Genomic DNA, 27,102 nt, shown 5'->3' on the forward strand with positions numbered 1-27,102 from the left:
AAGAGTAGTTCGTCCTGATCTCATTAAAATTGTGTTTTTTAAGGTGATAACCCAGAGGTCACACAAAATAGAAATAAAAATAGCACAAGTCCACCCTATTCGAGGCCAAATTAACACATACTGAAGTATTATTTCCTTTTTAATCCCCATGCACCACCTCCCTCCTGAAGCCAGTTAAAACAAACAGGTTTGGTCTTTTAACAGAACAAGTCGACTGTGGAGAACAAGCCGGCACCTCTGACCTTTCAGTCCGAGCATTACTAACAACATGCCCGTAACATGCCCAAAGGTTAATAGTAGTTTCATGAATTCAGGCCCAAACTTCACAACCTTATATGGACACACTGTAAAGAATTACAGAAAGAGTATTCTTGTACAAATTGCCAATGGCTGCGTAATCTAAATTATTCCCAGAATCTAAAAGACCTGTGGGCCTGTTGAAGTAGTCTGGGTCTTTAAAGAGAGCCGGTGCACACCATCGTACATAAGCAGCTTTAAATAGCATCGTACCTCATCATGATCACAAAATTAAATTTAGCTCAGCTATAGATAGTAGACAGAGTCACATCCAAAATGTACAAGAGACGATGCCCAGGCATGGATTAATAGATTTAATAGAATTTTAATTACAGTTTAATTCAAAGCTAAAACCTGGTGTAAATAAATCTTCCAAACTATGAACAAAGATTAGGAAACAGATGTCAAAATGCTGTTAAAACTACAGGGTGTTCCAAAAGTCTCCATGCGTAGGGGGCTACCAGTGTCAGCACCACGTCAGTTGTGCCTCCATCAGTGGATATTTGTGAACGTTTTGAATTTAATAAGTATAGCAGCAGTGTCGTGTGTGATGTGCTTGCCATGTTTCCTGTTAAAGTCCATCGCAACCTTGCGACAGCTTCCCAATCCAGCTACGAGAATGATTTCAATATGTTCTTCTTTTGACAAAGGCATTCTTAAAGGCTATCTGGAAAAAATATATAAACCAAGCATGAAAAATTGTGGAAGACATTTTGCTAAACAGTGTTAATTTCCCCTATATATGGAAACTTCTTGGACACCCTGTGAAATGAAATGAAATAAAATAAAATAAAGCAGTTAAAGCAGATGAACAAGTGAGAGAAAATACATAAAATAAAAATGAAGTTAAAAAAAACAAAAACAAAAAAACAAACAATAACAAAAAAAAAAAAAAAGGCCCTTGAACTTTTACTAGACAATCTGAATCATTTCTCAATAAACATGACCAAGAACCAGTTTCACAAGAAGAGACAATCTGACTGACAATGCAAATTTTCCAGTGTTTCAAACAAAACTTTCGGACATTTTTCCCCCCAATGCAGTGACTATCTTACTCCGGAAACGCCATTGTGTCACAAATCTGTACAAAAGATATCTGATTCTCCCTGAGCCATGGGTGGAGCATTTGAAGCTAACCCCTCCACTTTCCAGTAATCTCTGTGCAACAATGCTCAGAACTGATTCAGACCTGGATGATTAGTTAATCTGCTAAAAAATAATCTAATGACACAAGGTGACTCTAATCCATCTTAAGAAGCAGCACTTGGCAAATGTTTCTTATCAGCCTTGTGTGTTAGAGGTTACTCTATGAGGCTAAGCAGTGAATAAACAGATGACGGTCTCCAGCAGCTGGCCTCAGTGCTATTGTCGGGCATCTGGATCGACTTATAGCCTCTGTGGTATTCAAGAACCACTGATCCTCATCACCTACTGCCTTGTGCATAGTACAAGCTCCTCATCTATTAAACCACATGTCTATGAAACCCACAGACGAGCTGCAGAAACAGCATGGGACGAGTTTAAAATCAGGGCAGGCGTGAGGAGGCAGCTCGTAGCTTCTGAAGGGCGGTATTAAATGAAAAAAAATAAGATCCTTAAACAAAATAACAGTTTACATCAATCATCCTGTTCAAAGGTTTACACTCCCCTGGCCCTTAATGTAGTGTGTTGCCTTCTTGATCATCACTGAATGCTTGCACCTTTTGTAGCTTATTAAATAAAAAAAAATCAAAATGCAATTTTCATAATCCTTTTTTTTTTTTTTTAAATTAATTATTAACACTTTGCAGATTCTGCAAGGCATATGTAAACTTATGACCCCAAAAGTATATGGTAACCTCTTTAAAGGTATATAGTGCAAATACAGCTTTTTTTTTTGTTTTGTTTTACAGTGACTGTTTTAGCCATTTTCATGCAATCATATGTGTCCTACTATCTTTCTGATGCTATTTTGCCTTCTATGTTGGACCAACACATATGCATATATGGATGGGTTAACAAAAATCTACTCTACCCGATTTCCACTAATTTTTTGAATTCCACTAATCACAATTAATAGAAACGTTCCCTAATACAGCATTCTCTTTCGAACTGGAATCTAAACTGGACTATATTTACTGAGAGTAGAGCAACTTGGACAAAGAGTCCGAAAGCTAAATCCAGAGAGATTTTGTGTAATTACATGGCAGCAGGCAGGACTTTGTTGAGCCAAGAGCACTACAACATGTAAGAATGTAGAGAAAACTGCCAGTACTTTAACTTCTGATAAGCTATTCGGCCCATGCTTTCATTTTTGACCTCTTAACTCACCTAACATTACGAGCCAAGCACGCCTGACATCTCCTTAATGAAATAACCTGAGGTCTCATTTAACCGTTCACGCAATCAGCTTTGGATTATGATAAATGGGATAAGAAAATGTTAAAAGAAAACTGGAAAAAGAAAAAAGAGCAAAAAAAAAAAAAAAAAAAAAAAAAAAAACGTTGAGTGGCTTTGAGTCACTATCAGATACTAATTTGTAGGATATCTCTATCTGAAGTCTAAGCACTTACACACATGCACATGATGAACGAGTGACAACCTTCTGTGGGTCAAACTGTATATTTATCACTCTAGGAACTACACACACATTTTCTATTCATTCCAATGTAGTTACTGAATAATTTATAGTAGTTACTGAATGAAATGCTTTAAGATGAATAATATGCTAGGAATTTAAGGGGTTACGGTTAAAGATTTGTGATTAATGAACAGGCACATGTGGGAATTCTTAAACTCATTTCATATATGCAACTTTAAAAACGGCACCTGCAATAAAAAAAAAATCCCAAATGATGAATGAAGGCAGGGATTCTCATCACTCTTTCTGTTTTGATAATCTTCAACCTTTAACCCTTTAAGACGTTAACATAATTAGTCAGGCATCAGTAGTTATGAGCACTGTTACATATAATGCCTTACAAGAGCAAATATACTTTACAAATCTAAAGTAATCTAAAATATCAAGCAGCTGCAAACTTCCCTGGAAAAGAGAACATTTTGATAATGATATACAGAGACATTTAGAGGTGTGAAAGACTGTTTTCCTACATCCCCTAGTGCACATTTTAAAAAGTACTGCTTGAGTTGTTCAGTCTAAACCAGGGGTTCTCAAACTTTACAGTCAGGATACGTTAAATGTAAGAAAAAAATTGTATAAATTAATTTTTAAAAAAGGAAAAAAATAATTTAAAAAATTAGGCACATTAGTTAAATGTGTAATATGAATTGGAGCCAGAGAGGTTTTTTTCTGCACTTAAATCATCAAATATATTGCCATATTGTCAAAATATATAGGCAAAATAATTGTGAAAATGGTGGACTGTTGTTGCCATCACTGCAACAACATTAGAAAATTGCAGATTCCCTTCTGTAATAAACACAAACACACAACACTTTTATTCCAGGCCGATGACTCACTGAACATGTGACCATGTCTAGCCAGTCCTACTTCAGCCTTGGCACTCGTGGGGATTCACTCTCACAGATGATACCATAAAAATACCTTACAACAGCCTTAGAACTGCTTATGACGAGGCAGACACAAAGTTATGTGCTGTACCTCTGAGAAAGGCCTTGCAAAGAATTCCCAGAGGAGAAGAGAAGAAGGAATTGAAGTGGGATAAAAGGGAGGGGAGGGGGTGCATCACTGTAAAGAAAGAGCAGGGCACCAAACTAATAAGACAAATAGAAATCCCAAGAGGGAATTCTGCGTACCAAGACGGAGAGTCAGAGCAGAGGAGAAACGGAAAAAGGCTTTGGGACAAAGCTAAGTTTAGGATGACTGCAGTACCCAGTCAATAGCTGGGAATTAAAGAAAGAAGATCACAAAATCCAGGGTAACTGCACAAACAATATCAACCATGCACACTATTTCTGACAAACATCTGTAGGTTGGGAAAACAAGACAAAGTTCAGACTGTTAGCTGTGTCTATGTACGTCTTCACACAAACAAAAAGCCTCCAATAAGGCATGCCTGTGCTAAATTGCCCTCATCCCTGAGGACTGACTGCACTAGACAGTGCAGTGCAGCAAAGCAAAACCACAAAGTTCAGAGTTGAAGCCCATATCAGCAAGACAACAAATCCATCACAGCCTCTTACAACTACAAATGCACCTAATGCACAGAGCCGGAGGAATCCCAGAAACACGGCTGTGCCACAAGAAAACACAAACCTCAAGGGAAGAATGGTATCAGATAAGCATCAGCAGCCCTGAGTAGCTCATTCTAAGGATTCTTGAATAATTACGCTCTTTAACAAAAATGCCTTGGTAGATTCATTAAATTTTTTTAACACAGTATGGTTGAATTCTCAGAAGTCAGAAGGTGTTGAGTAAGTTTCTGTAACAGCAGCTCTGACAATAGTGGCTTCTATAATCCAAATCACAGGTATATATTAATGCACTTGTTGTGATATGTTATTGTTTCTATAGTAAAAGCTCATTCGCAGGAACTTGTATGGTGAAGTGCCACACTATCTAAGCCTGACAATAAACAAATGAACACGGTTTATTTAACAAAGAACAACACTTTCTGTAAGGAAAGTATTCTCCTTTTCTGCTGTGGGAAAGCATCCAGAACAGAGGACTTTGCACTTTCCGGTTCCTCTTTGCTTTTCTTAACCTCATGGGAGGGAATGACTCTTCATAGCTGCTATAGCACAACTATCTTGTGTTGTGGATGTTCCACAACATAAAAGTGGCATTAACAGATAAATATACTAACGTTGTTCTTGAATAAATAAAAATAATTAATTGTCATCAAATTGTTATGGCAAAAGAGGAATAAAACAAGTCACGTTATAGAAAAATAATCAACTTCGAAGTGTTAACTTCGCACTGGGACACATCACATCACCCTGTCATTTATTATTTTCCTATAACAGTATGCCCTGTTGTGTATTATACTTAACATGATGTACAAAAGTGGACACAAACATTTTAGGGCTTTTCTATTCATCTCTTGGAAATGAGTCATGTAAACACATTTTCTTGAACAGATTGTAAGATCATGTCCTTCTTAGACAGCTACCATATTGTAAAAGACACACACAAATGACAAAAAGCTCAAACAAATTTATAAAAATGAATAACAGTGACAGAAAGGAAAGCCTGATTTCATGCCAATCAGCAACATCCGCTTTCATTCATCGTTAACTACAGAACCACTGAATGTCTTTGGAGCTGTAGTTCTGCACTGAAACTTCAGTGTTCAGTTCTATTCAGCACTCGCACATAAATGTGGGCAGAAATAGAAGCGCAATGCCCTGTGGGATGACCTATCTGCGGCATGGCATTTCCTGTTAGCCACTTTAAATGATATTGTTCCGCTTGGAGAGAATTACAGTGGGAACAATTCAGCAAAATACTAGCTACTTGTGCTACTGTTTGGTCCCTTCAGTTTTACCTTATTTACATGTGGCACACTGAATTTTAATATACTCTGAGAATGCTGGACAAATGGAGCCAGATCCAAATTGGCTAGATCCCTCATCCCTAGATCTACTTAATATGATATGTGGTTTGGAACATAGTGTGTTGGCTGCATGGTACATTTTATTATGATGTTACTTTACTACCAGATGGATTATTTTCCTGTGAACATATCATTATGTAGAGCAGCCTCACAGCTTTAGAGTCCCCAGGTCAATCCTGAGCTTGAGTTACTCTTTGTGTAGTTTTGTCTGATCTCTCCATGTCTATGTGGGTTTGCTTCGAGTTCTCTGGTTTCCTTCCACCTCCCAAAGATGGACTGGAGACTATAAATTGTCAGTAGGTGTGAATGTGTGTGTGAATGTGTGTGTGATGTGCTCTGAGATGGATCCAGGCTGTATTTCTACTTCATGCCCAGTTTTCCCCAGGATAGGATATCCACTGTGACTGTGACCAGGATAAAGTGATTACTAAAGATGAATAAAAGTATGAATATGATTACCGTGTAAATGGTGTGTCAGGATTTGTCACCGCTGAACTAATGAAACTGCACTAGCTACATATTTCACATATTCATAGTGTTGCAGTCCTCATAGTCTGAAAAACAAAAACTATTTTCACAGTATAGGTCCTGCTTGTGTTTGTGTTCATATTTCCTGTGACTCAAAGGAAATGAACGCACGGTCACATAGCAGTCTAAATACAGGCATTCTCTGTAACTGGTCCGAACAGACACTCATTCATACACCAGAACAAGCCTGAACACACCTCAAAACAACTGCATTTAATAAAAGAGAAATGAATGACACTACTCCTTTGTGTGGATGTGTCCCAAAAAATCTCTAGAAAACAGTGTCACTTATTAGATGCATAGACGTAATTATAGATGAAATAGATACGAGCTCAATTTGACTGGGAACAGGATCCTGCTTCGGCATGTTATAACAGGAAGAGCCAGGCAGATAAATACAGAATACAGAAATACAGCCACACACAGCTTTCCAGAATAGGAAAGTTTCTTCTTTCTCACTAAAGACACACACAAACACACACACTATAGCATTAACTAAGCCACAGTGTCCTTGAAGCCAAGCCCCGATGTCTATAATCTATCCTAAAATTATGTGCTGCCTCCTAGAACACCACGTGTCCATTTCCAACAATTCAGAATCTAAGGATGAGAGGAAGAGGATCCTGTCTGTTTTTATTCTGATTTGCCAACTAACATCAACAGAACACCATAGCCTGTTCTAGAACAATGATCCCTTGTTCTAGAATGACGATCGCCTGACCTCCTGGTTACAGCATATTCTAGAAAGATTATCACATGACCTCCGAGCCACAGCATGTTCTAGGGGATTATAACCTGATCTCAGTGACATAGCACAGTCTAGATTGATGATCACCTGACTTCCTGGTCACAGCATGTTCTAGAACCATGATCACCTGGTCAAGGCGTGTTCTATTATGATGATCACCAAACCACCTGGTCACAGCATGATCTAAAATGATAATCTCCTGTCCTCCTGGTCACAGCATGTTCCAGTTATGATGATCACCTGACTTCCTGGTTACAGCACGTTCTAGAATGATGATCACCTAACATCCGAGTCACAGTGTGTTCTAGAGGGAAGGCTGCTAATTTGAGACAGCATGTGTGGACACAGTTTGGTCATGCTGAGGACACTTCAGGAGGTAAAAACTCTCTTGAGGACTTGAAGACTTGAGGAGAAGCTGAACACAAAGCTGATTATTGTGAGTAGAGTAAGGACTATATGACGGAAACACCACAGTCCTTACACGGAAGACACTACAGTGCAAAATGCCAAAAACAGCAATGAAGAAAAACATGAAACATGACTCATGTCCTATTTCCACATATAGGATTATGACATACAGCCATAAGAATGTTTTCCACAGAGTTTCCCCCCAAAAATGATTCAGGAATTGCTGTAGGCCATTAAAGAATGTTTCATGGGCAAAAGACTTTTGATGGATGAAAATAAAAGCATTAAGTGTCTATAATGGAGAAAATTCATCTGGGCTATATATATATATATATATATATATATATATATATATATATATATATATATATATATATATATATATATATATATATATATATATATATATATATATAAAAAACACAAAAGAATTAAAGAATTGGGGGAAACCCACATGAACACAAGGAGAACAAACAAAACTCCACATAGACAGTAACCTGAGCTCAGGATCAAACCGGAGACCCAGGACCTATAAGGAGGCAATGCTACCTTCTGAGTCATTGTGACACCTGTGCAAAACCTGATGTGGTTTTTGATGTTTTGATGAACCGGATGTTTCTGTGTAAACTCTAGAGACTGTTGTGTGTGAAAATCCCAGGAGATCGGCAGCATCTGAAATGCTCAGATTAGCCAATATGGCACAACCAACCATGCCGCGATCTATGTGACAGATCACACTTTTTCGTCATTCTGCTGTTTGATGTGATCTTTAATTGAAGCTCTTGACCTGTATCTGCATGATTTTATGCACTGTGCTGCTGCCACGTTATTGGCTGATTGAATAACTGCATGAATGTGCAGGTGTTCCTATTAAAGTGCATGACAAGTGTATATTTGTTTCATTATTAAGGTAACAAGTTCTAGATCAGAGTGGGACTAAACACTTGTTTCCAAATGCAGCAATGAAAAAAAATGCCTACATACTATACACTTTCAGTGTCAAACAAACAATATCATATAAAGCATGACCCATCTCTTAGTAATAAACATGGCATCCTATGAAAAGGAGTTGCCATAATATGTATCTAAAAGGAAGCATCAAATGTGAGGGCGTCACTTTATGGCCTACTATAAATAAAGCAATACCAGGCACAGTGACGGTCCAAAGGCACATGTCTTAAAGGTGAACTAATTCCTCGAGTCTCTTTCGTAGGTGGATTATTTATCCTCCTGTGGCTAAAACAATTAGGTTGGTGAACTGGTTTATCTGGTTAAGGTATGCACTTTTCAATGAGCAAGGGTGGGGACGAGCTTTCACTGCAGGAACAACTCTTTCTTAAACAAAATCAACCACAATAAACACTAGCTTGATAAACCCAATAATGTGTAATAAAGCTAGTTACAGCAATTAGAATCACTGAACAAACACAATGATCAATCACAGATGTTAAAGATGTGTGCAGAAAAATTATTAGCACCCCTATAGTCCATTATATATTTTTTTTTAAGTTTACTCATGTTTACTCAGGTTATATGCAAGTTTCAATATTTATGGCAATTCTGGCAGGCAGTGTGATATTTATTCAGTATTGTATAGTATTATACTAATGATTATATGTTAGTTTAATGATTCTAGCACGGTCATATATTCCAAATGCAATGTCACAGTACTGCTCTAACGAGTCCTTTGAATAGACAAGGAACAGTGGGGAAAAAAAAATACTTAACAGGATGGTGCGAGTTCGCTAATGTGTTATTTCGAAAGTCACTGTGAAGACTAACATACATAGCATCTGTGATATCCAGCGTGCACATGATCTAATCGGGGTTTCTGATATTTTTAAGTCATTTTGCACACACTAGCACACTACCCTCCTTATCTGAACCTTGTGCCCATTTGTTTGGTGTTATATGCAACCAACAAACAACAGAGACTATTAATATCTACAGCTGTACAAGACAGACTATTTATGATGCTTTAGAGATTACAGATAAAGGTTGTGTCGTGGAACAAGACACCAAACCCACCTGTCACACCAGTAACTAAGAGAGACATGGATTAAGCATTTCAAACTCTTAGAACTCAAAAACAAAAGGCACAATGCTTGCATCAGAACTCCTCCTAAAGCAGTGCATTCTGTCAGCATAAGCCTCAACGTGTCCTAGCAAAAGAAAAAACTACACCACACACCTACAAACCAGTGTCACACACACACACACACACACACACACACACACACACACACACACACACACACACACACACACACACACACACACACACAGAGCAGCAGAGGGAATCTGCAAGCAGTGACACATTTAACACTGAAATACCAGCCAGCCCTGATCGTCCAATATGATTCCTTCTAGGCCACCATGGAGACCACGACTACAAAACAAACACCAAATATCCAGACGGGCTACATTAGAAAACTCTGAATATACAACTTTAACTGAAAATTCAGTTATACATTTAACAGGGTTTTAGTACCCATCTTTAAAGCTTTTCGAGTACTATGAAAGGACACATCACCTGAAATGGTGTTTAGAGGCCTCATTGATTTCATCCACTAATGAGGCACACACAGGTGATCTTTTCCTGCTGGCAAGAAAATGCTTCTGAAAGACGAGCCATCAAATCTGGTCTCCCTATTTTCTCCCAAATTTGGTTTTTTTTTCCCATTTCCCACCCTCTACCTAACTCTCCCCCGATCATATGACAGCTACCAACTGAAAAGATGAACTCTAACATGCTTCCTCCACACCTTTTTGCACTGTTGCTCATGCTGCATCACAGGGCAGCGTAACACACTTGCAGGAAGGCAATATCTACCCTCTTCCACATACAAGATGCATACAAGACAGACGCACATGACTAAGAACTTGTGATCTTCCAACGATAAGGCGCACACATTTCTGCTGCGCCAGTCGGGACTAGACCATGCACTGGCTTTTAGGCCATTTTAGCAACTTTGGTATTGGAATCCCTTTTGGTATTGGTATTTGGAATCCCTTTTTTTTTTTTAAAAAATGAGTTAATCTAACTGGTGCTCAGGTATCAATATTTGCATAGGTCTTATACCCTGTTTACAATGCAAAAAAAAAAAAAAAAAAGTGATTCTGAGATTTAAACATTCAAGTGTAAATCTTAACAGGATACAATCCAGGTACCAAAAGCATAAAACAATTAGGTGTAAACATGGTCCATCACTTTGTTCATTTGCAGTAAGCACTTTATCCTGGTCAGGTCCCAGTGGATCCGGAGCCTATCACAGGAAAGAATACAACATGGATGCGACACCTAGCCCTGACATGTACAAACAATAATTTTTAATACTACAAACACAAATTAGACCTTTATTAATGACCAACGTCACTTCACCAGCTCATGAGATGCTACATGCAACTGATAAAGTCAAGATGGATTTGAAGGGTAGTGTGAGAGGAAAAAAAAAACAAAAAGGGATTTATATAAATATATTTTGACCACAATCCCTTGGGAGCTCCTTGAATAGAAAACTCTTAACTCCAGTGGAAAGACATGGATCCTTTTTTTTCTGCCATCTCAGCACTGCCTGAGAAGGTCTTCCAAAAAATCCTGGCCAGACCTTTCTCCCTTTTTCTTTCTGCAGATGGCACAAAAGTTAGAAAAGAAGACATTCTTACCCAGGATGGAGTGGACACGCACTGACAGCTGGGTTCGGAGGATCAAGATGGGCTTTTTGCCAATGCTGCAAACAGAGAGACAGAAATGGTACAGGATGATCAGGCAGTCATTTGTGGGTCATTTGGTAGCCAAAATACTTGAGAGACTTTTAGAGAGCACTGAGCTTATTCCCTGCTTATGTCAGCACTGCAGCATCGAGTGGTCTCCAACACACACACCCGACGCAGACGTTTCAAACGGATTGTTAATGCAGACAGCGGTTGATGTGAAACTGTTACATGATGACTATCCCACACATGCGCTCAGTGAAGGTGGCCAACGTGGGTATTAGGACTTGGAAAGTCAGATTGAGGAGGATCATGGGACAGACATGGAAACTATGCTGCATGAGGGTCAGCTGCTAAAATCAGAGCACATTATGGCTTGGGATTTCTTAAAGGTGCTGAATGAAGTTGCTGCAAAAAATAAATAAAAAATGTGCAGCGCAAATTATAGTCTTGTTTTTTGTATTTCAAATGACGCTTTTCAGGACTGGCTCTCCTTACACAGCATGGAACCTGATTGAGTTCCAGCTGTGACACACACACACACACACAGATGCATTAACATCATGACCTTATAAAACTAAGACTAGCCTGTAACTGATCACTACATGCATACAGACTGGGAAAATAGAGCTCATGAAAACCCTGTCTTCCCCAGGAATAGAACCGCATGTGGCCGGGGGGGGGGGGAAAAAAAAAAAAAAAAAAAAAAAAAGTGGTGTCTTGTTGCCGGTAAGAGTGTGTACAAAAGCTAGGACACATTCAGATCACATCGAGCTTGCACACACTTCAGCATTTTTACCACTGAGTGAGCTTTCACGTACAAACTGATTCATAAAATCAAGCTGCTGACAACCTATGTAGTATGGAGCCTAAATAATCATGTTCAAGATACACAATAAACCCAATTCCTGTGTAACAGATGAAACAAGAAACATCTGAGCAACAGAGAAGAATCAAGAGAATGCAGGAGAGAGCAAGATAGAGCATGAAGGAGCTTGCAATGCAGATTTATGCAAATCGATAGCCAGGTTCTTGTCAAGTTCTCATTATTATAAACTCCAGGAGTTACTTGTATTTAAAGCTGAACTGCTTACACACACTATGAAGGTTTATAGAGCAATTTGTTCACCCAATGATGTCATCAGTAGGCTCTGGCTCCTCGCACACCTTTTAAAGATAATAAAGTTAAACGGTTAGTCATTAAATATTGAACGCAGCTGACCAGTTCGGCCCAAAAAAGCCCTTTTTATACACAGCTAGCTAAAATATGAGGGTGAGTCAAATGAAAACACTTTTCTTTCTTTTTTTTTCCCCCCCAAATTTTGCATTGTTTATTGCAAATAGGCATTACAACAGTGTATCAGGTTTAAGGTAGCAGCAGACAGGGCTATAGAGAACAGTGGACCAGTAGTACATTTTTTCACATTTCAACATAATCAAACATAATGAAATCTTTCGTTAATTTATGTTGCACTTTTAAGGTCTTCATTTGATTTGCCCTTATACATATGATGAAGGTGTGGCTTGAATATTTTCAGTTAGGGGGTTTGTTAATTTTAGGAACTCATGTCAGCTATAGAAAGGTTTACAACTCTAGAACCTTCCTCCATTTTTCCAACAACCTCAGCTAGCTATACATACGAACTATGTGTGGGTTTGGGCTTAAATTGGATTCCGTCTGATGTATCCAGTTTGCATTTTTAAGGCTCAGGAGTACATTAGATGGCAGCAGGAGGTAAAAAAATTTGACCCAGAAATTTGTTCTACTTGCTGAAATCACATTCACCCCACTAATTACTTTGAGCCTATTTAGCTTCAAAACCTTATTAAACACACAACTGCTTCCTGGGGACTTTATTAGTATTTCTTTCCAAGTCTATGCAACATGACGTAAGTGAAAGTGTTACTGATAATGAGATCACAGTAGTTGATAAATACTAAAAGGTAGGTTAGTGATTGTTGAATTTTAAGTGAAATGACAAGATTATCTACTGAATATACATATTCTGTTATCAGTGTACCTAAGCTTAGCTTAACTGACACAATGTCAAATTCACAGCATGCACTTTCCCTGAAAATTCACCACAATCAAGTTCCCAACTGTATTGCATCAATAGGAGTCCCTCCATGACCCTGCCATGTTACATGAATGAGGGCGACTCATGTGGTCCACTCCCATTTCCTGCCTTGAGCCAAGATCTCATACCAGGAAAGTATGAGCATGAGTATGTAAGTCTGTGTGTGCGTCTGTGTGTATATGCTTGGGTGAGCGTCAGAAGTACCATGGCCACTATGAGCCTGTTTGGTCCATCTCACAGCTTTGTTACTTAACACTATCAGTCCCAGTCCTTTCCTAACTGATTTATACACATGGTGAAATAAAAAGGCACACTGAAAAGGAAAACTAAGAAGCAGTGAAGTAGGGAAAAAAGCAAAAGCACCAGAACTGGAGAAAGTACAAGGCCAACAGACAGAGAGAATGAGAAAGTAGTCATGCTTCCACCCAAGTTATTATGACATATTGTATTAAATGGCTCCATAGATATTGAATAGAATTATCATACTTTACATAAGTTAATACATTCATCTTAAGTGAATGCATTTCTTTTAACCAGGAAATGCAATCAGTTATGATGGCAACGCATTTGAAAAGCAAGAAATCAGCAGTAACCAATTTTCCTTATAATAGAGACATGCCACAATTTCCTATGAATCATGTTAGTGAATGAGTGGGTGATTATTTTGCAATGAGTAACAGGATTGACATGGAATTAAGAAACACAGTAAAAAGGATATTTTGAACAATATGTACATTAGTCATACAAAAACTGGTTTAACAATACAAAAACACTTTAATCTTTATGTAAATGTGTAGGATTACACATATCTGCATTTAACTTTAAGAGATCTGAAATCCAGCAGAATCAGGATAAAGACTGGATACTCTCTTCTTCCTAAGTGTTAATTCGTTAAAATTATATTCGGTTTTTAACTGGTATTACAGGACATCACACAAGCACAGCTTTCTCTCTTCTACAAATATTTACAGAATGTTGATACCTTATTTACATACTGTATTTTCACAAGGTTTTAATTGTTTGCTTGAATTTTTTTTGCCAGCTGGATGGAAATGCAGCTAGTGAAGACTTACGCCAAATCGTCATAGAACTGCTCCAGTTCATCCTTCTGCTCTGCCAGTGAGGACTCCAGATCCAGGTAGTTTCCATTAGGAGCCACCTGCAGCGCACACTCTTCTAACTGAGAGGTGGAGAAAAGAGGCGTCAAAGCCATACACGTGCATAGGCACAACACACACACCCATACACTCCCACTTTATGATTTCCTATATTTTGATATCCCTGCATATTTTGAACCACCCTTTGCTTCTGCATTGCTGAAACTATAAATATTGACACCCGTATCTTTTGCAATGAAATGCAACAGCATGGCATTATAGTTGGCATATTTTGTAAACATTGAAAGTCTCTGGAGTGAATACATTCCAAAAATATTACACAAAGGCCATTCAGATAATCACTTGAAAAACACCAGTTAGTCCGCACCACAAATGCATTCCCAAAGCTGAGCTATAATATCTTAATTAGAAATGATGGAAACTCTTCCTGGCCATCATTATCCAGTCCAAACAGTCACTTGAGGGCTAGAGAGGAGATTCCTCAGTCTTATCTGGCTGCATTTCCCATGCTGTACGGCGACACTGCCACGTTCTCTGTAATAATGAGGATGATTGAAGCTGTTCCTGCTGCCCTTATCTGCTCTCTACAGATCCCACCCTTTCCTCAAGGCTCAAGTCCATCAAGTCCATACACACAAACACACATACACATAAACAAAAGCTCAAGAAATGTGTGCTAGTTATTGTAGACCTCTTCCATGTTGTGTTGAAGTTCTACATCCCTTTGCCTTGGTTTTGGTTTTCTTTGATTTCAGCAACATTCTTGACACCAATCCTAATGGCCTTTGAAGTGGAAATCTTATGTCTCACTTAAACTTGAGGGGCACTCATGTACTCCCTCATTGTTTTTTTTTTTCTTTAGTGTGATGCATGGAATAATGGTATATACACTACTTTATTAAGAAATGTCTTTATCTGAAAGCTGCAAGAGGTTTTTCTTCAGTCAGTGAAGTTGTAATTTGATGCGTATGTAAGCTTACACTCTCAGAAGTACATGTATCAAACTGTACTATTCCTTTTGCTGGGGTGATACCATCAAGTCTACATCTTTTGCACCTTTAGTATGGATCTTAGAAACGTGTATACCACGTACCTTGGAAAAAAGTAATTAAAGGTACATAATTAGCTCATAGACTAAAGCTATACAAACCTTTCTAAGTGAAAGATACATACTAAAGGTACAAACAATGTTTGCTTGATTGAGGGTACCACCAAGTTTAAGTTTAGCAACAAGTTTGCAGCTTAGTACCCTTCTTTCTGAGTGTCCTGGTTCAGTGGCTTTACCTGATCAAGAACTAAAATATTCTGAATATTTTGAATGAATCCATTTATGCCCCCAGGACAGAAGCTGATATATTGAAACTATATTTAAAATCACATGTTGAGATTCCATCAGGAAAATGGAACCGTTCCAAAAGTATTGGCACCCATGAAAGAAACTGGGCCTTTTTTAATCAGGATAAATAAATAACCCCAACTGGTCGTTCAATAAATCAGCTGCAACTCCAAAACAAAAACAATCTTGCTGTCATAGAAGTGGCATATACGTATGCATGTATGTGTAGCAAGTGTAGGAATGGAAACCACAAACTACATAAAAGACTCACTGAAACTTTGATTGTATTTTCTCACAGAATACCTAAAAAAAAAAAAAAAAACATTCTCCCAGTTGAGAAAAAAAAAACAAAAAAAAAAACAAAAACAAAAAAACACAACAGAAACCATCACAGAAATTCTAATGGTTTCCACTACAAATACCATAACAATCCATCAGCTAACCATTAAAACCATTACCGGTTCTTAATGGTATCCACAAGATATAACATGCCACCAACAGAAGGCAACAAATTACCAGTAGAGACCCACAGGGAGCATTAGAGTTTCCATTAAAACCAATACAATTCCCATTATAACCATTAAAACCATTACACGTTCTATGACGGATTGTATTGGAGTTTTTTCAGGAAGGGTGAATAAGGGAAAACCAGCACACACCTCTGGCCTCTCTTCACCTGTAAGAAAGAGGGGGAGAGAGAGAGAGAGAGAGAAAGGAGAAAGAGAGAGAGAAAGAAGAGAGAGAGAAAGAAGGAAAGGAGAGAGAGAGAGAAAGAAGAGAGAGAGAAAGAAAGAAAGGAGAGAGAGAGAAAGAGAGAGAAAGAAGGAAAGGAGAGAGAGAGAGTCAGCTTTACCTTCAGAGGAGCTTGGAGCTGTTTCTGAACGCCGGCTATTTGTAAATTTAGTGGCACGAGCTCGTTGAAGTCGTATTGAGGAGGTCTCCGAGGCTCGGGGAAGTTGGTGCACACGAACGGATCCGAGTCCTCAAGATACTGAACTCGACACGTTATAATCGCCATGTCTGAGGCTTGTAGAGGAGAGGTACAGGTACAGCGACTCGGCTTTCTCTTTAACACCGAGCCCCACAAGCACAGCGCGGTGTTACAGCTCCATCAACACCCAGAGCTGCTCGTGGAGCCTTGGGTAATGACACTGGCGCGCGCGCACACACACACACACACACACACATATACACACACACACAGTGACACACGACTCAGCTGAAGGTCTTAAACACGGCTTTAAAATGGAATGAGCGCCGCCCATTTGTCTCATTAAAGTGCCAGCACCCTGCTGAAAAAACCCCTATACACACCCTCATAGAATATGTAGTGGTTTTAATGATTATAATGGAAATTGTATTGGTTTTAATGGAAACTCTAATGCTCCCTGTGGGTCTCTGGTTATTTGTTGCCTTCTATTACTGGCATGTTATGTCTAGTGGATACCATTAAGAACCTACCTCCTAATACATAATGATTAACAGCTGATGGTTTGTAATGGTATTTGTAGTGGAAACCATTAGAATTTCTGTGATTTTTTTTTTCCCCAGCAGGGACACCTCGGTTTAAATGACACATGACAGAAAATCCCAATTCTAGATACCTTTCACTTACAACACACCACATGTATGGGGTGCCATTATTTAATACCATAGCCTATACAGTGCACTTAGATATCCTATATGGGGTTTCAGTAAATGTAGCCTATACATCAGCTACTGCTGCAGTCAGTGGCCTATTTAATACACACCCACCATACAGGTGCACATGGTAGGTATACAGTTACATGCTGTAATCCACAGGTTCCCAGCCCTGGTCATGGAAAACCCTCTGTCCTGTACATTTTATCACTTCCCCTGCTCTATCACACCACTTCAGTGCAGCTGGTTAGTTAAATCTGGTGGATTAAAGAAAAGGACCACTACTACTACTTACTGGACAGTTAGACATTATAGAAAATACACGCATGAACAAGAAAATGGGAACAGAAGTTGGGCCTTTCCCCAAAAATTAACATACTGTAATATGCATTGAACAGGATGACAAAGAGGCATGTACTGATAAAAGAAAAAACATCCCACAGCTTTTTGTAAGGGCATGTGTATATAATGTACAACTTCATTCGTCTTCAGTAACTGCTTCATCCTTGTCAGGGTTGTGGTGGATCCGGAGTCGATCCTGGGAACACCGATCATGAGGTTGGAAAATATTTTGGATAGAATGCCGGTCCATCACATGACATTATGCATACATGCATTCACACCTAGGGGCAATTTAGCCTAGCCATTCCAACTACTGGCATGTTTTTGAGAGGTAGGAGGAAACCGGAAAACCTGGAGGAAACCCACATGGAGACAGAACATTCAAAACTGTGCACAGACAGCTCAGGATCGAATCAGGGACCCTAGAAGCATGCAGCGGCAATGCTAGCTGCTGTTACACTCTGCCACCCTCCACAAAAATGAATATATTGCAATGTACTGTAAGAGGATGGAAAAAAGCCATGCATTCACAAAAAAATATATCCTGCAGATAAAAGTAATTAAAGCTCAATCCTACTCATGACCTGAAGTCCTAATCCAGTAAATTCTTGGCTCTCAATTAAATTCCTGCTTCAATAAGACACAGGTATATAAATTAAGTAGACCTGTCCTTACAGAAATAATTTGGGCCAAATCATGTATAATACTTCACTAGTAATGGTATATACATATACATTTCTGTGTCTATACATCACTCAAAAGACATTTTATTTGAATTCAAGGTCCATTTTGTTTTTATTAATCACTGGTGTAGCTGAAGTTGAAAAATATAAAACAGTATTTTCCAAAATCCTATGTTGTCCATTTTGTAAACAAGCATCAGGATCACTGACAAGTCCACAATTTGGTTTTTATTTTGCTTCATTTTTTTTTTAAAGAATTGCTACACAGAACCTCTTCCTACCTTGAGCAAAATGTTCCTTAGCACACAATAATTTAAAAACTGTATTTTTTTTTCCTTGCCAATTTTTTTTACAACCCATTATTATAGTAGAGTTAGAGAAAGTATACCTGTTATCATTATGCTGGTTAAGTCAGTCATTTTATTGGTAACTGTAAACAGTGCTTTAGAAAAAAAAAAATCTGCTTGTTATAATATAATAGCTGATTAATATTTCACATACATACTGATGTTATAGAACATCAACTATTCAGAAATTTTGCTGCTCATTAAATACCCTTCAAATACAATATAAAAGCCTTCTGTATTAGAAAAATGACATTCCAACACCTTCCTCTGTTCGTTAGCTATAAAACAAAGCGGAGAGCTTATCAGTCAACATATTCCTGTTTCCAAAGCAATGTTTAGCTCCAACACAAAGACATCATCCTTTCCTATCATGTACATAAGACTATAGACAATGACATAGCACCATGACACGTGACGTCAGAAATTCTTGCTGTTTTATATCTAACAACCACCAGAGGACAAAAGGAGAGCAGACACTATGGGCGGATTGATGCAGCACTCCCAGTGTTCTCAGCTTCCGTTCTGGGTTGACTGGAGGTACTCAGTGTACAGCTTTTCCTGAGCTTCGTAAAGCTTGCGAAGCTTTTTGCTCTGTCCCTTGCTAAGCTCCTTCCCTTCTGCATCATGTGTAGGGAAACCCTGTGCATTAAAATACAGATAGATACACCATAAGTAATTTTAAAAACATGTTTAATTTCCACATGTACAAAAAAAAGAGGACTTTGGTATGTTACCGTGTCATCAAAGCTGGAGTACTTGTCCGTTTCTGAGCGGAACATCTCACTAGGTGGAATCTTCATCTTTGCCAGTTTAGCCATCTATAAGAGGGAAGGAGTAAAGACAAAATTACCTCTTGTGAAACAGGTTGTTTATTCAAACTTTCATGACGTGGATAATTTATCCAAACTTTTGTGATACATGTAATTCATCCAAACTTTTGTGACATGGATAAAATACCAAACCTTGGTGATGTAGATAATCCAAATGTCTGTGACACAGATAATCTACCCAAACGTTTGTGACGCAGATAATCTACCTAAACGTGTGTGACATAGACAATCTACTTAAAAGTCTGTGACGTACATAATCTACCCAAATATATGTGACGTAGATAATCTACCCAAACGTATGTGACGTACATAATATACCTAAACGTCTGTGACATAGATAATCTACCCAAACGTATGTGACGTACATAATATACCTAAACGTCTGTGACATAGATAATCTACCCAAACGTATGTGACGTACATAATCTACCCAAACGTTTGTGACTTAGATAAGCTACCTTAACGTTTGTAATTTAGATAATCTACATAAACATCTGTGACATAGGTAATTTAAGGCACTAGCTAAGGTAAAATCTTTACCCATAAATTGTATGCATTTTTTTTAATCAGTTTAAAAATGAAATGTGGATATATCCTGGAACAAGCGAAATGAAAACATAAGGCAATATCAACAGAAAATATTTTGAAAGGAAAATATTTTGAAAGGTTTTGGTATGATCCTCTCTGGATCCAGACATGATTGAGTAGAGTTAGAACAGAAAACAGAAATTTCATGAAGAAGGGGATCCATAAACTGCTCTGACAATATAAAAGATGTTGGAGGCAGTTTTAACGGCAATGTGTGAGCAGGAAAAGAAAAAGATTCAAAAGATTCAAACTGGCATTTTGGTTGTTTTTAATATTTTAACATATGCACTTTGACAATTTTTTTATTAGTTGGTATAAATAAAATTTCTCTTTGTCCTGAGAATTTGTAAACTTTTGCACTCAACTGAATGCTAAGGAGAAAATGTTATTTTCTAAATTTTGGAGGTTCAGAAATATTTGATGCCTGTCAGATAGTCTGGTAAATCATCAGCTCTTCTAACCTCTTGTTCCTGTTTCTTTCTGGCTGCCTCCTCTTTCTTCTTTCTCTTCTCCTCCTCCAGCTGTAAACAAAAGAAAATATTTACAGCATTAATTTGAAACAAGATAAAAACAGGCAGATTGCACCATAACCTTAAATTAATTGTGTGTATACATTTAAAAAGGATTTTGCAGCTGTCGTTCAAGCCTAGCATAACAAAAACGTGCAACTTGAAACCTGTAGTCTGTCATACGCACTCACTCATGTCAGCAGTCATCAATTTTTCATGATTTTTTTTTCTCTGTCTAGGATGTTCAGCTCCACAATATGGCTCAAACAATCTTAAGTTCAATAATGCAAAACATTTTATACAAAAGGTACAATACTACTGTTTATATATTAGTAGTAAAAAAATGCAGAGACACGAGTGACCTCATGGCCAAACAATGTTAATTACCTTCTTCTTCTCCTCCCTCTCCTTGAGTAGAGTCTCTCTGTCCACTAACTTCACCACAGTGCGGAGTCCTTCACAAATCAGTCCAAAACAAAAAAACAGCAACAAAGACATTAGAAAATGCATACCTGGCCTGTTCAGATAGGTTACTAACTACATTTCCTTATAAATAATTTCACTATGGCACTGTTGAGGAAATCAAGTATCAAATATTGTAATTATTCACTACTTACTGCCATAACAAACATGATATGGACAAAAGTTTGTGGACACCTGACCATCACACCCATATGTGCTTGCTGAACATTCGCCCCCTTTTTTGTTATAATAACCTCCACTCTTCTGGGAAGGCTTTCCACTAGGTTTTGGAGTGTGGCTGTGGGGATTTGCTCATTCAGCCACAAGAGCATTAGTGAGGTCAAGCACCGATTTCAGGCGAGGAGGCCTGGGGTGCCATCGGCTTTCCAGTTCACCCCGAAGGTGTTCAGTGGGGTTGAGGTCAGGGCTCTGTGTAGAACACTCATGTTCTTCCACTCCAACCTTGACAAACCATGTCTTCACGGAGCTCACTTTGTGCACAGAGACACTGTAATGCTGGAAAAGGTTTGGGTCTCTTAGTTCCATTGAAGGGAAAGCTTAATGTTAAAGCATATGAAGACATTCAATACAATTGCAACAGTGTGGGGAAGAGCCACATATGGGTGTGATGGTCAGGTGTCCACATACTTTTGGCCATATAGTGTACTTCAAGAGACCCATTAATTAATCTCACCTAATGAAAGCTGCCTAGTGTTTTGACCCAACATTCAAAGCAAAACCGTCATCTAATTTAAAACTGGCTGTATCCAGCAACACTTCTGCAAGTAGTACAGATGCTTTACAAGCTTTATTTCTCCCTAACACTTTCCTATCAATTCTCAAATCTGATTGCTCAGAAGGTGTTGAGTAACACCATCACAGGTTTATATTATCAGTGAAACTTGTAATTTTCCAGCATGAGAAAGTCTTCAGAGTGGAAGCAGCTTTGTGGTTTCTCTGTAACATGAAAAGCTGCATTCACTGTTGTTAAGCTCTTCTTGTATACCTTCATGATCTTCTAAACGGACTCCAAGCTCCGGCAGGATGTCATCTCTGACTGCGTCACACAGCTGCAGTACTTCTGTCACTTTAAAAAAATAATAAAAAATAAACCAGAATAAAGTCACTACTTTACATTCAAAAATACTTAATGGTGCCTTGTTATAACTTACAGGGGAAAAACTTACCTTTTTGTTCCCTTGCAATTTTTCTGACACCTTCCCTGAAGTCTGAGAGCACCTTTAAATAGGGCATGACTGTACTCTCCAGCTAGCAGGCACAAATAATGCCACACATGTTACATTAAAATACTGTGAAGATAATCTATATAGTGTAACTACAAAACTTAAACTACAAGCAGAAACTTAAACTACAAGGGCACATCCGTCATTTTACAAACGGTTCAAAACTCTGTAGTGGAGCAAGCTGCTTTTACTTACATCAACATTTTGGTCATTTCTTCCAACAGGAAATCCAATTGGTTCTGTTCCCTCGATTGCCCCAAAAGTCTAGAGAGGGGAAAAAAAAAAAAAAAAAGCATAAGCAACTTCAGTACTACCCAGATTTGTATGTTTTTCACCAGCATCTCTTTGATTGTGTTATTTGACATAAAACCGGGTGGTGTAACAGTGACTAATATTTCCCAGGCATGCGGTAATACTGTAATAAGTTCCAGTAAACATGCAATATTTAATACAATAGTGCTCAAGGACGGGAGGGAAGGGTAGATTTATCACTTGATATTGAAGTGCGTATAAAATTTCATATATTAATCTTTTTATTTCATATATTAATCTTTTTTGTGCTATTTTTGCTATCCAGCAAGCTGAAAAAGCTGCTATAATCATGAAGCTACTGTATGTTAGACATATATCTCTCACCAACACACACTGAGAAAAATATGAGTGCTTTAACAGTCATGGTACATCGATGCTTTAGAAATGAAACAGACAGTATTCTGTAATTCGTACAAAATTTACTCTGTAATCAAAATACAGTATTTTATTTTGGACCATTTTTCAGTTTTTTGTAGGTTGTTTTGCTACATTTTCATTTGGGGTATACTGTATTATGTATCGGAATGTATCCGAATCATTTTTGCACGTTATTTGTATGTTTAGATGTTTATAGATAACACATAAACCATACAGTTACCTATTGATGTAAACACTAAACCGTGTAGACTGCAGTCTTTCGAAAAAGCACGGCGCTCAGCGCAGGCTCACCTTGAACATGTCGGTGAGGTAGTGAGCGATGCTCTGGAGCAGCATGCGGTTCGGCAGGAGTTTGGCACTCTTTCTGGCAGCAATGTAAGTATTGCTCTGACCCACCAGAGCCCTCATCTCCTCCAGAGCTGTACGAGTGTCGATATTGTCACACAGAGCCTCGTGAACGCCTTCTTTCTTCTCGTAGAAGCTAGACACAAAAACAACACGGGCTGCCTCAGTTTGGAAAGCTAAGAGATTCAAAATTCAAAAGCCTGCATAAATAACTGCTTGCAGAAATGTATCAGGAATCCTGGCACATATACACTGTTTCAAAGCTGGGAAGAATGCTAACCTTTTGTTCAGGTCGATCTCCTCCGCCTCCCATTTCTCAAATTGACCTGTGATATCAGTGGGAGTCCTCAGGATATCTTTCACATTCAGGAAGAACTCCTATTGAGGTAAAGAAATACATTCAGCATTGATTAACTCCAAAAAAAAATGTATTTTGGCAATAATACAAGCTAGCGTTTACATGTATCTCGAGTAATCTGATAACCAGAAACTCAGTCGATAATATTCTTTTAGATTTTTTGTAGTGTCACTACCTGTACTGAGGTTATTAGTTTAACTACTGTAGTGTGATGGGAGCATCGCTACTTTTATAAATCACGTGTCTTGTAAGTAGTTGTTTTATTAAACTGTTTTATTATTAAGTAACAGATTAGAGTATCATTTCATGAACATACACAGACACACACACACAAAAAAAAAAAAAAACATGATGGTGCATGTTGTCATAGGAAAATTAAAGACAGGACGTGGCTGAATTCAAAGCCAGGTTACTCTTACCACCAAGGAGTTGATTATTTTCCAATAACAGCATATCCCAAGTGTTTTACTCCTCTTATACCACAGCAATTTAGCAATGATAACACATTTTTATTAATTAAAGAAAGACGTCATATTTTTTAATCAATTTATATTTACATTTAATGTTACGGAATCTGTGAAACAAGTTAGTTCCTGTTTTTTTTTTTTGTTGTTGTTTTATTACTTATGTTATAACAGCTATAAGCAGTCAATCTCCTACAAGCATATCTGTTTCTCTCTTTAGAAGATAATAAGACATGTTACAGAGAAATCAGAAAGTGCAAAGTCCTCTGTCCTGAATACTCCTCTGGTGGAAACTGGCTACAAAGCACTAACACTGGAGACCTTTCTGTATATTTTATGTAAACATACGCCTTACAGAAATCTTCACACTTTAATATCTTCTGACCAGTCAAGTTTGAGAATTCAACATCTCTGTGGTATAAAGATTTTTAACCCATAATGTTATGCATTTTTTAGTTTTTGGAAGCACAACTGACAAACTTTTACTGCCTGCTAATGAACTGCTTTCAAGTCCCTTTAATTATAATTTAATTATAGTTTTTACATATGTAATGCTGTCCTCCACTAATATGTCTGTATTTTGATACAAAGTGAGATTATTAGTGTGCATGTTAACAACTCAGTGTTTCTCACTGTGCAGTGCTGATGACAGTAAAATTACTCACATTCATGAACTTCTCGTACTGAATGGCAGACTCCATGGTGTTACAGGAGTAATCCAGTGTGTCCTTCCACGAGTGCATGAGGAAGGCCAGGCGCAGCTGCCTTGCTGTGAAGAGGCATTAGACAGCTCAGTAAAACACACTGTTTTCCAAGCAGCTCATTTCTTCAGTACTTAGAATTCAATTTACATTTTTTCCTCAGCTGTCTTATATAAAAAGCACAAAATAGCCCTGGGATGTTGCTACGTGTGACCCACTTGTCAAAATAAAATTATACAGAACAAAAACCTGTGTGTTTCGCAAGGGCATCTTTAATGGTGATAAAGTTCTTCAGAGACTTGGACATCTTGCAGCCGGCGATGGTAAGGTGGCCCGTGTGCAAGAAATAGCGCACCCAGTGGTCATTGTCAAAGTAGGCCTGTAGAGACACCAATTAAATCCAGCAATTCAGAAATGGGGATTTTTTGTATAGCGTTCATTAATTCACAGACATTAAAGTGCTTAGTAATATATGAAGATGAGTATATCTGCACCTCGGACTGTGCCAGTTCATTGTCATGATGAGGGAAACGCAGGTCAAATCCTCCTCCATGAATGTCCATAGATGAACCTAATATGGAGCCAGCCATGGCTGAACACTCGATGTGCCAACCAGGTCGCCCCTTTATAGACAGAGAGAAAAAAGTGGAACAGCAGTAGACATTATAAGCATAGCCGGGCCACTGATAAGAGTCTTGAGCTGTTATCCACTGCACATGTAGTGACACAAACTAGCTCAAAGAGAAACTAATGGTTTCCAAGTCAAATTGATTTCCCACCAACTTGTGAGAAACTAGAACAGTCACAATAACAACAAAAGTGAATGCTTTTTTATTTTGGTGAGCGATGGCGGCATTGTTGAACTCCACACTGTTCTCTTGTTAGTCGAAAAAACTATTGGCTTGTTAACAAAGGGGTTGCACTGTGCCCAAATTAGATTTATTTTAATTTCAACCATTTATTGACAAAAGGATGACAAAATTTAAGAATGCTATCAACGATATAAAAACTTGGCATCCCCTGGTGATCAGAAAAACATTAGTTTGTTTCTACTTTTTTTATTCATTCTTCTTGGGATGGGATGCAGTTCATCACATGGCATCTCATTCACAACTCATTCACACCTAGGGGCAATTTAGATTCATCAATATTTACTGGTGTAATATTTAATATCCAATATCCAATATTTACTGGTGTGTTTTTGGGAGGTGGGAAGAAACTGGAGAGCCTGGAGGAAACCCACAAGGAGACATGGAGAACATGAGAAACACCACACAGACAGTAATCCGAGCTCAGGATCAACCCTGAAGATGGGAGGCGGCAACGCAAGCTGCTGCACCACCATGCCACCCAAACAGAGTTTAACTTTAGGCAAATTAAAAGCAAAGCGATATGGCAAATATTAGAAAGAGGATGGTGTAGTTCTACACATCTTCACTTTGCGAGGAGAAAAACTGCTGAACACAGCATTATACTGTGAAACACTTTTATTAAAATTGCAGTGTTTGCTCAAATGTACAGAAGAAGTAAATGTGAAATGTCTCTGCTCACCTTCCCCCATGGAGACTCCCAGGACGGTTCTCCAGGTTTAGAGGTCTTCCAAAGGGCAAAGTCATTCTGTGAACGCTTCTCACTCAGCCGGTCTGCTGAGATACTCAAGTCTCCTACAAAGCATGGAGATATAAATATCATTACAGTAGCCAGTAGGACTATAATTTATATGCAGTATACACACATACACCACACAACATATTTAGTTATACTGAACTTTTATAGGTTTCTTTAAAAACAGAAGAGATCTGAGATGTGTACCTTCTCCCTCCTGCAGAGCCTTCTGGTCACCCACTGCTTCTGGCACCAGTTTAGCATACGAATGTCCTGAACTAGCATCAAACTTTGCAGTGTCGAAATACACCGAGCCGTTAGACTCATAACTACAGTAAGAAGAATGAGAAGCAAATCAATTATAATCTTTCAAAAAAAGATTCATTAAATTTATGTATAGCCTATGAATACTAACCCGTATCCATTGTCTACTATTTTCTTTACAAACTCCACAATCTCTGGAACATATTCACTGACCCGTGTGAGGACATCAGGTGGAAGAACCTGGTGTTACATCGAGACCGAGTTAGAGTCACAGTTATAGCACAAT

The 27,102-nt window shown here is 38.3% G+C and overlaps 2 protein-coding genes across 15 annotated transcripts in view; both read right to left on the minus strand.

Annotated features, from left to right (window-relative positions):
* fhod1 (formin homology 2 domain containing 1) overlaps window positions 1-16,956 on the minus strand; it is a 54,176-nt gene extending 37,220 nt beyond the window's left edge. For 8 of the 12 annotated variants that reach the window (XM_053229434.1, XM_053229431.1, XM_034299559.2 and 5 more), the window contains exons 1-3: window positions 16,597-16,955; window positions 14,363-14,469; window positions 11,164-11,228 (exon numbers count right to left, since the gene is read on the minus strand). In XM_053229434.1, the coding sequence (XP_053085409.1) occupies window positions 11,164-11,228; window positions 14,363-14,469; window positions 16,597-16,761 (337 nt within the window). In that variant the 5' untranslated portion in view covers window positions 16,762-16,955. Of the gene's footprint in view, window positions 1-11,163; window positions 11,229-14,362; window positions 14,470-16,596 lie in introns of all 12 variants that reach the window. The other 4 variants (XM_034299562.2, XM_034299561.2, XM_053229435.1 and 1 more) reach the window with 3 other exon arrangements.
* Window positions 16,957-18,491: 1,535 nt separating this feature from the next.
* cars1 (cysteinyl-tRNA synthetase 1) overlaps window positions 18,492-27,102 on the minus strand; it is a 29,441-nt gene continuing 20,830 nt past the window's right edge. For all 3 annotated transcript variants that reach the window (XM_034299486.2, XM_026937764.3, XM_026937763.3), the window contains 15 exons: window positions 26,968-27,056; window positions 26,760-26,881; window positions 26,499-26,611; window positions 25,442-25,570; window positions 25,197-25,326; window positions 24,912-25,015; window positions 23,705-23,802; window positions 23,371-23,560; window positions 22,585-22,653; window positions 22,333-22,414; window positions 22,152-22,232; window positions 21,071-21,138; window positions 20,636-20,695; window positions 19,491-19,574; window positions 18,492-19,395 (listed from right to left, as the gene is read on the minus strand). In XM_034299486.2, coding sequence (XP_034155377.1) covers window positions 19,267-19,395; window positions 19,491-19,574; window positions 20,636-20,695; window positions 21,071-21,138; window positions 22,152-22,232; window positions 22,333-22,414; window positions 22,585-22,653; window positions 23,371-23,560; window positions 23,705-23,802; window positions 24,912-25,015; window positions 25,197-25,326; window positions 25,442-25,570; window positions 26,499-26,611; window positions 26,760-26,881; window positions 26,968-27,056 — 1,548 coding nt within the window. In that variant the 3' untranslated portion in view covers window positions 18,492-19,266. The remainder of the gene's footprint in view (window positions 19,396-19,490; window positions 19,575-20,635; window positions 20,696-21,070; window positions 21,139-22,151; window positions 22,233-22,332; window positions 22,415-22,584; window positions 22,654-23,370; window positions 23,561-23,704; window positions 23,803-24,911; window positions 25,016-25,196; window positions 25,327-25,441; window positions 25,571-26,498; window positions 26,612-26,759; window positions 26,882-26,967; window positions 27,057-27,102) is intronic.

The sequence above is a fragment of the Pangasianodon hypophthalmus genome, chromosome 25, assembly GCF_027358585.1.
Source record: "Pangasianodon hypophthalmus isolate fPanHyp1 chromosome 25, fPanHyp1.pri, whole genome shotgun sequence".
Taxonomy (NCBI): domain Eukaryota; kingdom Metazoa; phylum Chordata; class Actinopteri; order Siluriformes; family Pangasiidae; genus Pangasianodon; species Pangasianodon hypophthalmus.